Source organism: Glossina fuscipes, unplaced genomic scaffold (genome assembly GCF_014805625.2).
Source record: "Glossina fuscipes isolate IAEA_lab_2018 unplaced genomic scaffold, Yale_Gfus_2 28, whole genome shotgun sequence".
Classification (NCBI taxonomy): Eukaryota; Metazoa; Arthropoda; class Insecta; order Diptera; family Glossinidae; genus Glossina; species Glossina fuscipes.
Genome location: NW_023998423.1, coordinates 3082468 through 3095312, shown reverse-complemented (window position 1 = coordinate 3095312; position 12845 = coordinate 3082468). Strand labels below are relative to the sequence as shown.

At 34.6% G+C, this 12845-nt stretch overlaps 1 protein-coding gene across 2 annotated transcripts; it reads left to right on the top strand.

Annotated features, from left to right (window-relative positions):
* Positions 1–1659: 1659 nt before the first annotated feature.
* On the top strand, positions 1660–7966 carry LOC119636545 (ubiquitin conjugation factor E4 B). Of its 2 annotated transcripts, none has more exons than XM_038031944.1 (10): positions 1660–2188; positions 2264–2384; positions 2481–3955; positions 4543–5114; positions 5192–5588; positions 5651–5763; positions 5828–6005; positions 6066–6212; positions 6289–6631; positions 7432–7966. In XM_038031944.1, the coding sequence occupies exons 1-10, from the start codon at positions 2135–2137 to the stop codon at positions 7725–7727; spliced, it is 3696 nt and encodes a 1231-aa protein (XP_037887872.1). In that variant the 5' UTR covers positions 1660–2134; the 3' UTR covers positions 7728–7966. The 2 variants fall into 2 exon arrangements, with proteins under 2 accessions (XP_037887872.1, XP_037887871.1); XM_038031943.1 differs by having other exon boundaries at positions 1687–2188; positions 7429–7966.
* Positions 7967–12845: the final 4879 nt, after the last annotated feature.

Genomic DNA, 12845 nt, shown 5'->3' with positions numbered 1-12845 from the left:
AACATACAAAAAGGTTTTAACGATTATCCTTCCTGCATACGTTTTTTTTTATCATTTTCTATAAAAATTTTTAAAAAATTTGATTGACTCTTTTCGATACGGCGTGAAAAAGCCACATGTACAAGCTGGTATACCGGAATAGAAATGCACAAAAGTAAGGGAAAACATTTTTTTATCTGCAGATGCATAAAAAAAATCAGTAAACTAAAAAAAAAATACATCATAGTCTAGAAAATAACGCTGCTCCCATTAGTTGGTTTATTTACATTCGAAAAGATAAGACATTTTAAAAATCAATGAGGGCAACTTATTAGAGCAATACAAGCGTATATATATATGCAGAGAGAAAAATGATTACGTATTTTATGCGAGTAGAAGAAATTTGGAAGAAAAAATTGTAATTTAACTTTAAGAAATATTTCTACAGCGAGCCATTCGTATATAAATAAAAAAGAAATAATAATAATAATAATAATAATAATAAAATTTACTAAACGAACTAAAAAAATAGAAACATCTACTAATAATAACTTGGACTTTACCTCTTTTTTTTTGCAATTGCCATAATTTTCAAGTTCAAGAAACTTGATCGTTAATAATCCGTTTTGATCGCTGACTTCACCTTTCGTTTCCACATCTGGGTTTTCCTAATAACTAAAAGACTTTAAAGCATTATTTAAGGCGTACGAAATGAAAGAACATAAAAATTTAAATTTTTCACTTAATTCGTTAGACAAAAACGTCGTTAACATATATAATACGAAATTATAACAAATCTGAGAGATTATGAAAAAAAAGAACACACGCAACAAGTAAAATTCAGTTTCTTTCATACGCAAACGAAAAATTTTGAAAAATAAATCCACAGAAAGTGAAAGTAAAAAAGAAATTCGAGAAATGATCAAATTTTCTAATTTATTTGCTTATGCGTGTACCATCTTCTACTTTTACTTTGTGTAGATTTATATTGAAATTTATGTGTGAAGCAACAATTTACCGGAAATGAATTCATACCAAGTTGCCTTAACCGATTATTTTCTCTTTGATTTAATTAACTTCTTTTCTTTTGCCTGTATCGCTCTTATTAACGAAGTAAAAGTATAATTAACATGTCTTTTTATAAAAAAAAAGAACCTAAATAAAATAAGATAATGCAATCTTAGAAACAAAAAAAAAAAAAATTGAATGTACGTAAATACGAAATAATATATTAATATTGTGTAAAGTATTAGTTAATTCAACATAAACACGGTTGAATATATAATATATAAAACGAATCCCCTAGATACACCTGAAGAATGCACATCGGCAAAGAAAAGAAACAGAATAAATATAAGTTTAACTATCAATACCTATAAAAATGCATCGTAAAAAAAATCGAGTAAAGAAAAAAAAAAAAAAAGAGTTGATAATAAAAGTTTAAAATTGTAACTTAAAAAATCCATTGAAGCGGCTTTCTATTTTGTAACTGTCCTTTGAAATTTGGTAGTCTGGCAAGTCTTTTCAGAAAAAAGTGTTTATCATTGCGATTTTCTTTGTTTTGTTTACGGAAGTAGGCATAAATTAAAAGTGTTGCCAATTTTTTGCATGAAAGGAGGCTTTGTTTTGAAAAATGCTTACATGAAATTTATGAATTATTTTTTTGTTCCCAATTGAAAGTGCTATTAATATGTCATTATTATTATAAATAATAGTATGAGATATTTTCGAACTCTAACTTAAAATCAGCATAAGAGGGTAAAGCTTATTAGAGATTTTCTGCGTTGACATCACTGCTCACAATGACAATAAAAACACGGTGAAACAAGAATCAACTTAATTGAAGTATATACGTTCCAAAGAAAATTTATAATATTGTACATATCGAAAGTGAGAATTTGTTAGACGAATTTTCAACCGTTTGTGTCTTGACGATTGATAAAATTCTTTTTGCGAAAACGGTTTACGGTTGTAAGAAAAGAAAAAGCAGGAAAAAGTCCAAGCAAGAACAAGACAAAATCAGCTGATAAAGGGAGCAAAAAAGGAGCCCATTAAACAACATAGAAAACAAAAGAATTTCAAGTTTTTTTTCGGTTCGTGTTGTTGCTTGTAGGAGTATTTCTCTTCTTCGTCGTCGTGTACAAAATTAAATAAAATGTCTGAAAAGGAACAATTAACGTACAAGATGAGCGAACTGACCCAAGAGGAGGTAAGAGTTTCTAAAACTTAATTATGATCCTTTAACTTTTCCATTTCTCTTCAATTTTCAAAATTGGTCGACTAGATAAGAGAACGTCGATTGCGTACATTGGCCGCAAATAGTAATTTGGTTAAAAATTCGAATACAACAACAACGGCAGCTGCGATAGCGGAATCCGCTTTGTGTTCAACGCAAAACGTAGAAGGTATGTTCTATTTCGTGTGAATATATGCATAACATAAAAAAAATAGTAGCGTCATAATGTGATTTTTTTAAAATATCATTGCGGCGCATTTGTTAGTGTCCGGTGTACGTTCGGCTACTAATCTTTCAAATACCTCCCGGCTGGTGCGGGAAAGTGATCACACGGCTTTAGAGGGAGAATCAGTAGTGACACAGCCAATCGATGATTTAGGGGAAAATAAAATGGAGGTAGATGTTGAAATGAAGTCACTAACTACTACGCCGACAAAGAGCAGTCCTCCAAGTAACCAATTGATGTTGGCGGGTTTGGTGAAGACTAATACTGACGTTGATGCAGATAAAGTTAATGCTAGCATCGAAAATATGGAAACTTCCGAACAGCCATCTCCTGTAATTACACCGCAATTATATTATCCTGTCACTGAAAAAACTTGCGATCAACGAATAGAAGACATGATTTCTAAGATACTGAACGCTTCGTGGAATGTGGAATGTTCGGGTTCAATGATTTGTCCCCAAACTGCCAGTTTCATAGAACAGCATGCTGAAAAGCGTTACGACTTTGAGACCATAATACATTGCGTCCTTATGGAATGTGTTTTAAAATTATACAATGACGAAGTAGAGTTGAACGAAGGAGCTGCAGCAGCTACCGATGGAAATACAAGTCGCGATATATCCAGTAAAAATGAGACAAATGCGGAAAGTGCGGCTGATGGAAGCATTGAAACTACCACGCCTAATTTATCGAAATTTTCTTTTTCGGCGCCGAAAAAGATCAAAAGTGATGATACAGAAGTTCAGGAGATCATGGCTAATGCCAGCAATCAAGACCAACCGTCGACTTCCCGTAACTTACAAGTCTGCATTGTTGGCACCGAACTGTTCACATCATGTCCCACACCTTCTTCTACGATATTTTCGCCGATGACTTTAGCCAAAAATAACGTAATCATGCATTTAGTGCGATGCCATCAAAGTTATCAACAACAAAAGGAGAAAATTAATGCCAATGCTGTTCAAGAGCTGCTTCAAGACTTAGAAAAGATTCAGAGCACGTTGCAACTTATTCTGGATCTAATAATGCGTGTCACTATTTTGGTACTTACGGATCGCATCTATGAAAACTACAATTTAAATTTGGATCAATCTGCTCTGTTAGAATTATGCTATCAGGATCGCATTCCTGATGATTTCCTTTACGACTTAATAGCAGAATGCTATCACCAGCCAGCCGAATTCGATCAGATATTCAGTCAATTGTTGCGCGGTCTTTTTCTTGGTATGCAACGTACGGTTTTCACACCAAATGTAATAACACATCATATGGAGCTGCTAAGTAAATTGGTAGCCATCAAAATCGGGACAATACGACCGATATGTGATTTAGTTATGGCTCAGAAAAATTTTCTACCAGAACGATGCACAATGATACCAGGCCGCGAAATAGTGAAGACAAGCTTTTTGGGCCCATTCCTATCAGTATCATTTTTTGCCGAAGAGAATATACATTTTGCTGAAGCGAACGTAAAATTTGATTCTTTGTCTTCGGGTCCTGAAAAATTTCGATGGGTAAATATGGGAAAAGTATACTTAGAAAAAAAAATTGTGTGAAGTTATATTTGACGTCGAGAAAACTTTGATACCTATTATATCAAACTAATCCATAGAAATGTATTTCTAACACGGGCGTATCAGTAAATTGATTTAAAAAGGTCCCCCGCTTGACTACAAGAAAAGGGTTTAGTTAATCCCTCAACTGCAGGACAATAGTTGAGGACAATAGGATCCTCCAGATAGTCTTCTTAAATGTTGAAACCAGATTGCACAGAAAGTTTACCTATGAATTCAATCTTTAGTGTTTACCTTTGTGATTCAGTTAACGAGCAGATAACGTCCGCTTCCATATGTCGAAAAAGCGCGCATATGATATGAGTTTCTATGGTTGTTGCTGGATAGATAGACGGACTGACGTACTTGGGGCAACGAAACATATACTAATCAACAAACTAAATACTTTGGATAAATTTAGCCCGCCCTATGGTGGTGGTGGATGTAAAAAAGAAAAAACAGGAAATGAAAAATGGTTTTTTCTTTGTTTTTTGTGTGGATGTTAACGCATGTGTTTATTTGTCTTTCTTTGCTTTTATTATATTTAGCAACTATTTACGATGCGTCAGTTGATGCATTCGGTTTTTCATTCGTTGTTTGTTAATGTCAACAGCCGACCGAAAACTCTGAAATATATTGCTGAGATATTGTGTCACAATCAGCGACGAGTGCAATTTGCCAGTGATGAGAAAATGTTAGCACGCGACGGTTTAGTCATTAATCTAATGAATGTCTTACAACAGCTATCCGTTAAAATTAAATTGGATCGCATCGATCCGCAATATCCGTTTTACCGCGATAGCTTGATAGAAATTCACGGAGATACCCGATTACGTTTTAATCGCGAAGAATCTGAGAAATTCTGGATAACTGAATACATACATACCGCATCCAATCCCAATTTTCAAACGCATTGTTGGTTTTTAACATTGCAAGCCCATCACTTGGGTTTTATGCCAGCCATACAACGTTATCGTCAGAAGTCCAGAGCCATAAAAGAACTACAGAAGCTAATCGGGGAGCTTGATCGTACCAAGTCTCATTGGGAGAATACCCCTTACGCTTCTCGTAACAAGCAGTTTAGAGATCGTTGGCATAAACAATTAAAAAAGCTTACCAGGTTGGGAAGTAGAAAATTTTTTAAGCCGTAACTAATTAACGATGATTTCTCTTCTTTATTGTTTGGTCATATTTTAGATCAAAACTGTGCAGTGAAGTATGCCTTTTAGATCCGGCCTTACTAAATGCGTGTTTGTTCTTCTATTCGACTGTTTGCGAATATCTGTTGTATCAGATGGAAGGTCGTCCCATCGATGGTCCATTTATGTCCAAAATTCCAGCTCAGCAACTAAAGCCGACTGATATTTTCTCTGCACTGCCTGAATGGTATATCGATGATATTGCTGAATTTATATTGTTTGCTATGCAACATGCAGCCAATGAAGTGCGCCATAGCATCGATCATTCAATTTTGACCTGGTTACTAACTTGTGTGTGCGCACCGCATCTCATCAAGAATCCATATGTCACTGCCAAATTAGTTGAAGTGATGTTTGTCTTTTCATTGGGGCCATCAAATGTGCTTAATGTCGCGGTAGGTTATCGTTAGATACGTGATTAATAAGCGAGTGCAAAAACATGTTCTCATAATTGCAGATGTGGAATCATGAACTGGCTCAGACTGTTCTGTGCAGCTCATTAATGAAGTTCTATGTTGATATTGAAACGACTGGACAAAGTACTGAATTTTATGATAAATTTACAATAAGGTAACAATACCGATATGGATGTCAATACTCGTTTTACATATCACTAGCATTCTAATCACTTCAGATATCATATAAGTCATCTTTTTAAATCAATGTGGGAAACTCCCGTACATCGTCAGGTCATGATTACTGAATCGAAATCGGGTAAACAATTTGTAAAATTTGTTAATATGCTGATGAATGACACTACTTTCCTGTTGGACGAATGTTTGGAAAATCTTAAGCGCATACATCAAACTCAGGTATAATGTACTTTATGTAGTGAGCGATTTCGAAGATTGTATAAAACTCGTCACATTCAGGTTTTAATGATGAACGAGCAGACGTGGTCAAATTTGGGATCGGAACAGCAACAAAGTCGTTTATCGCAGCTTGCCACGGATGAACGTCAATGCCGTTCATATCTAACATTAGCTCGCGAAACTGTAGAAATGTTTCATTATTTAACAGTGAGAAATTTTCATTTGCTTAGAAAGATATATAGAAAGATAGAAAGTTAAGGATAATTTCTATTTTTTGTTATAGGTTGATATTAAAGAGCCATTCATGCGAGATGAGCTCGTAGACCGCCTAAGCTCAATGTTAAATTTCAATTTGCATCAATTATGTGGACCCAAATGCAATGATTTAAAAGTGCGTAATCCGACCAAGTATGGTTGGGATCCCCGGCGATTATTAGGTCAGATATTTGATATATATTTACGTTTGGACTGTGATAGATTTGCGCAAGCTTTGGCTGCCGATGAACGTTCCTTTCAAAAACATCTTTTCGATAATGCAGCCAGTCGCATCGAGCATTTAAGAATACGTTCAGTTATTGAGGTGGAGAAATTTCGAGCACTCATTAATAAAGCTCACGACATTTATGGTAAGTTTTTATATACCCACTATAGAAAGCATAGAGCCTACCGCGAAGGCACATATAACCTCGATCAGCAGGACGAGTGAAGTAGTTTTAGCTGCATAAATAACTCTTAGACTCGGCTTAGAGAACTAAAATGTCTAACATCAATTATATGTTGTTTATTATATCGTTTGCATTGCTTACGCTGAGAGTATTCAGTTTTGTGCGGTTGTATGCAACACTTCGAAGTAACTGAACAATAATTTTGACACCGGTCGAATCGATCTAGTTCTATCCATGCGTTCTTTGTGTTTTTTGTCTGCAATTTTCGAAATATTTTCGTGAAAGTTGATACATATGATAAATTTTGTCCCAAGGATCAAATTTATTGGAAATAGATTCTTTGATACCTTCGTTATCCTTCAGTAAAGTTGTATTGTGAAAATAATTTTACAATTTCTACTATTTCACGATCTGAAAATTGAAATCAAGTGGATTGGCGTACTAGATGAATGCGGGAAAGTTGCGAGGGTGGATTTAATATGTCGAAGCACCATGAAAGGCTTCTCGTGACAAAAAAGAACGCCTTACGTGGCGGCAAAGGATAAAATTTTGATATTTTGTGACGAAATCGTTTAAATAAGATAAGGATAAGGATTATATAAATTTCAGTTTTAGTTTGCGAAAAAAGCTATGAATTGTTCATAAAAGGCCGAAAGGACACTTAAAAGTTGTATATGTTTGTTAGATGTAAAGAAAAGTTCTTTCTCGGTTTGTGTTCTGAGAAAAGAGTCGTTTCAAATTGCTTTTTTATTTTTTAGTAGCGAATCAACAATCGGAAGATGAGTGTGCTGATGCTCCTGATGAATTTAAAGATCCCCTCATGGATACTCTAATGTCGGACCCCGTTATTTTGCCGTCGGGAACTATAATGGATCGCGCTATTATTACGCGTCACTTACTAAATAGTAGCACGGATCCCTTTAATCGTCAGCCTTTAACCGAAGACATGCTCGTGCCAAATATAGAGTTAAAGGAACGTATAGATGTCTGGCGGAAAGAGCAACGCTTCAAAAGGCAGCAGCAAAGAAACTTGAATTTAAACGATAAAAGCTCTTGAATTTATAATATAATAACAAATTTTACAAGCATATTAGTTAGTTTTCCCTTTATATGTAATTATTATAATTCTGTATTTCCTCTTCACTCACTATCTTTTCCCAAGTATTCAAATGTAGTTTCTTTTTATTGCTATAAAAGTTTTTTTTTTGTTTTCTTTTGGTTTTTTCCTATTAACAATTTGTCTTCGGTCCTCTCGTCTGGTAATAATATTGAAATGTATATTTTAAAATCTGTTTAGATTTGAATTCTGTTCACTTTTGTCACATACGCGTAAGCGTATGTTAAACAAAACGTTGCTTCATATCCGTTGGCGACAAATGCTCAACCTATTTGCATAAATATTTTTATTTTGTTCACAATGTGCGTGTGCCTGTCTTGTGTGTGTATGCGTGTATGTGTGTGTGTGTTGTGTTCGTACGGTTGAATGAGGACTTTTTATCTTGCATACTTAAAGGAGAAAAATAAATATGAGGTAATTAATAATGCAATAATGCCTTGTAATTTTTACCAGTCCATCGTTTCTAAAAAAAACAAAAACAAAAAAGATAAATTATATATGTTATTGAGCAGCGAGCGAGGTTAGACAAAATTTAGTAATAGTACTTAATAAGTAAATCAATATATATTGAAATTATCATCCATTTATATATAAATATACATACATACATTCATGCGTTTAAAAATTTATGTTATACAAAATATAATACACACATACATACATTTCATACATGAAAGCATACGAAAACATAAATAAATAAATGCTAATGATTTCAATAAACAAATAAATGAAATCGAACTTATAGATGAACTTACATATAATATTGAAGGAGACTCCATCTAGATTACGCATATCCAACACAATTAACGAAAAAAAAAACTTCTTCTCCTTTGATTTTGAGTTTCCAAATTTTTTCTTTATGATTTCCGAATACAAAGCACATCAACAATATGAGTCCTCATGAAATTTGTTTATATGAATTCTGAAAATTTTTTAAATGAAAATTGCAACAAACTGCTAGCCTGCATAACTAAAGCGAAGAATGCGAGGACATTTTGTACTATGCCTTACTGTTTGAAAGATATTGAATTGCACGCTATATGTTCCAAATAGTTTGCTTTTATCGCTAATTAACGAAAGGATCTCAAGCCAATTTAGCCTCTGCCATCCATCAGTACATTTTTTCACAATACCAGAGTTCGGCACCATATGGATTAACAAAGAATCAGAATAAGAACTGTACTTACGAGTGATAACATTGTTCGTTAGAGTGAGAAAGTGTGCTTGCGCCAGACCAGCATTGAATATTCTGAACACGTCCTGGTGTGTATGTTCATTTTTCCCTTTATTTTTTCAAATGTGGTTGCAAGCAATGCGTTTTACGTAAGCATTTTCTTAAGCACCTTTTAAGAAAGGAGTTTACAACAAATACATCTTCTATTTCATAAATGAGTCAATAAGTGACGGTCGGTCGTCATGAAAAGCGGTGTTCTTTTAATTTTGATTTATTTCAGCTGCCAAAATTATTTTTAAGAATACTTGAAAGAATTTATTTTTTATAGCGAACTCGAGGAAAAGGGTTCACTAAATTTTATAATCTAATCTCTGAATTAGATAAATGAAACTTTTCATAACAAAATTCGAAAGTGAACACAATATCCCGAGTTTAATTTAATTCGGCTGCATTGCTTTGATTTAGAAAAGCGAACTTTCGAGATTTTATCGTTCATAGAAACAGCAATTAAGAGTGAACCTCACTTCAAGCATTTGCCTCTATTCTACTCGACAATTTAATTGCGGCTCTAACAGGCAGTGGTGGTGGCGGTAGTGGCGGTAGTGGTGGTGGCTATGGAAGTTTCGCCCCAAATCGAATATAATATTTGTATTTGCTCTTGTTTTTTCTGGCTTTTTCTACTCTACATTCGATTTTTCTCCTCTAAGGACAATATTTGTCTTCAAGTTACAATCTGTAATTTTTAGGGAAATGTGTGTTACATTTTGAAGCATGTTTGTAAAGTGTTTTTTTTTTTTTAATATCTACACATATACATACACCTAAATTTATTTAGATTTCAGGCCCAAGATTTCGAAATTGATTTTCTTATATAATTATCTAAAAAAAAAATAGTTTGTGGAAAATTACAAATAGGTTTTTTAATGGCAGGCATAAATTTTACCAAATTTAAATAATAAAAAAAAAATAAATAATTTTTTTATGCTAGTCTTTTAATAATAGCAATCAATAGTATACTGTATACGCAGACCGTTATTCGCATCGCGGCGTATCGAAACTGTGTTTTTAACGCAAAGTTTTTATTTTCCTATTTTAACTTAAATATCCTATAAATTATGTCGAACATAATTTAAACTTAAAAATAACATTAAACAAAAAACTACGTACGATCTTGTGTCGAGACATTATTCGCGCTATATCGAAATCAAGTCACAAGATACGTTCAAATAAAGCAATGCAATGCCAAGTCTTAAGGTGTAAAATTTTATGATGAACCTCCTATGATGGAAGATTGTTCCATATATATGTATATACAAATGAAAATGTAAGCTAACCTCAAGTTTTTATAAGAGAAAGAAATATGAAATCGAAGTTATGGTCAAATACAAAAATTAAAAATATGTTCAATAAATAAAAATGGCGATCACCATCACGATCACAATAATGTTTATTAAAAATTCCAACCAATCTATCTCCCATTCTCGAAATTGTTCGAAACTCCCCTCAGTAACGATAAAATAAATATAAAAGACAAAAAACTATTGAAAAAACACATGTCTTCTCACATTTTGAAATCATATTGCATCAAAATGCGCATTTCTACCTTGTGGCAAAAGGGAATGAAAATTTGCTCGATACCCGCCTATAAAGTCAGCTTCGTTAAGCAGAGCTTGTATTGAGCGGAGCTTAAAAACAGGCCAGGATTAATGGAAGAGCAAGTGTACGATTGAAAGAGTAAATATACATACAATCAGCCAATCGACTTTACAAATATTGAGTTTACGTGATTTGTCCCCCGGCACTCAATAGTACGTCAGATCACTCAAGGCGTCACTCAATAAGTACGTAAGATCGCTAACAAAACAATAACTTTTAGGCAAAATTTCAGTTTATTCGTTAACATAATTTCCTTCAAGGGCAATACATTCGTTCCATCGCTTTTCTAACATTTCTATGCCTTTCTTATAGAAGGATTTGTCCAATCCTTGAAAGTACGCCTCAGTAGCGGCGATAACTTCTTCATTGGAGCCACACCTTCTCCCGGCGAGCATTTTTTTGAGATTCGCGAACAAATAATAGTTGCTAGGAGCTAAATCTGGAGAATACGATGGATGCGGAAGCAATTCGAAGTGCATCTCGTGCAATTTTTTCAGAATTGGGGTCGACTTATGATACGGTGCATCGTCTTGGTGAAAGAGCACTTTTTTCTTCCTCATTTGGGGACGTTTTTTTGCAATTTCGTCGTTCAAACGCACTACTAACGCTATGTAATATTCGCTATTAATGCTTTCCCGCTTATCAATGTAATCGGCGAATATTATACCATGAGCGTCCCAAAATACGGACGCCATAACCTTCCCAGTAGACTTCTGTGTTTTTGGTCGCTTTTGACGGCTTTCGTCGGTCACTGAAGTATAGTGATGAATCCATGTCTCATCCATTGTCACATATCGCATGATAAAGTCCTCTTTATTTCGCCTAAGCAGTTCCAAACAACGTTTTGAATCAGTAACACGTTGCTGCTTTTGATCTGTTGTCAGCAAACGGGGCACCCACTTCGAACAGAGCTTTTTCATGGACAAATGTTCATGCAAAATAGTGAACACACTGCCTTCTGATATCTTCAAGGCGTCAGCTATTTCGCGCAGCTTCACTTTCCGATCTTCCAAAACTATTTTACGAACCTTTTTTACGTTTTCCGGAACAACTGCCGATTTTGGGCGACCAGAGCGTTTTGCATCATCGGTGTTGGTACGACCGCGTTTAAATCCAGCATACCAATCAATAATAGTTGATTTCGCTGGTGCAGAGTCTCCATAACGCTTATCGAGCCACTGTTTGGCTTCAACAGTGTTTTTCCCCATCAGAAAGCAATGCTTAATTAACACGCGAAATTCGGATTTTTCCATTGCTTTGAAAGGTACAATAACAGCGTTTTAGCGTCGCTAAAACAAGTGCCACCTGTACACTAATTGTGTGAGAAGAGTATCAGGAAATTTTAACACGTATCCTTCGAATGTTGGTACTATCCAGAAATCATATGAGTCTGTCAACAGTGTTACCACACATGTGACCGAAGACTTATTGAATGATGTATTGTATCTTTAAGACCTGGGACTTATTGAGTGATGCGTTGTATTCCATTCCTGATATCGTTAAAGTGTCAACTATGTCTCACACAATTTCACACTTTTATCTTCCAAACGATTTTGTGTACTTTCTTTATGTTTTCTGGAGCAACTGCCGAATCATGGCGACTAGAGCGTCCAGCAACATTCCCGTTTCACCGCCTTGTTGGAGCGGAGCCTAAATAACACCCGCCAAGCTATTCTTTTCCTTTATTTCTTCGCTTGGAAGGTATTTTTTTGCCGTTGAAAGACAACGCTTTATCTATACCTGAGATTCAAATTTTTCGTTGTTTTAAAAAGTACAAAAGGGTCGGTCGTCAATAAAACAGCTGCAATTTTTTCTTCATTATTTTCTTCAACTCAGAAAGTCATCGACGGACCCAATTGATTGACCGCGGAAAGTGTAATAATTTCAAAATGAATAAGACGTTTTTTGCCTGAAGCTGTAATAGTCCTAATGGTCCTAATGTCTTGAAATTTCGCCACACTTTGTCTAAATCTCACATGGATTTCGTCAATAGCGACGACATAAATTTGTGCTCCTAAGAACAGTCGATCACAATTGAATTCAAACATTATAAACATTCTGAAAACTCTATACAGACTTACTGTACAACAACATCATTTCGTTTGGTTACAAACGGAATGAAGACATTAAATCACAGGCGTATGTGTAGCAAATGCAACGAAAAATTCACCAGAACTTGAAACTTTGAAACCCTGTCCGCACACCGAGTCAGCTGATTGCTATTAATT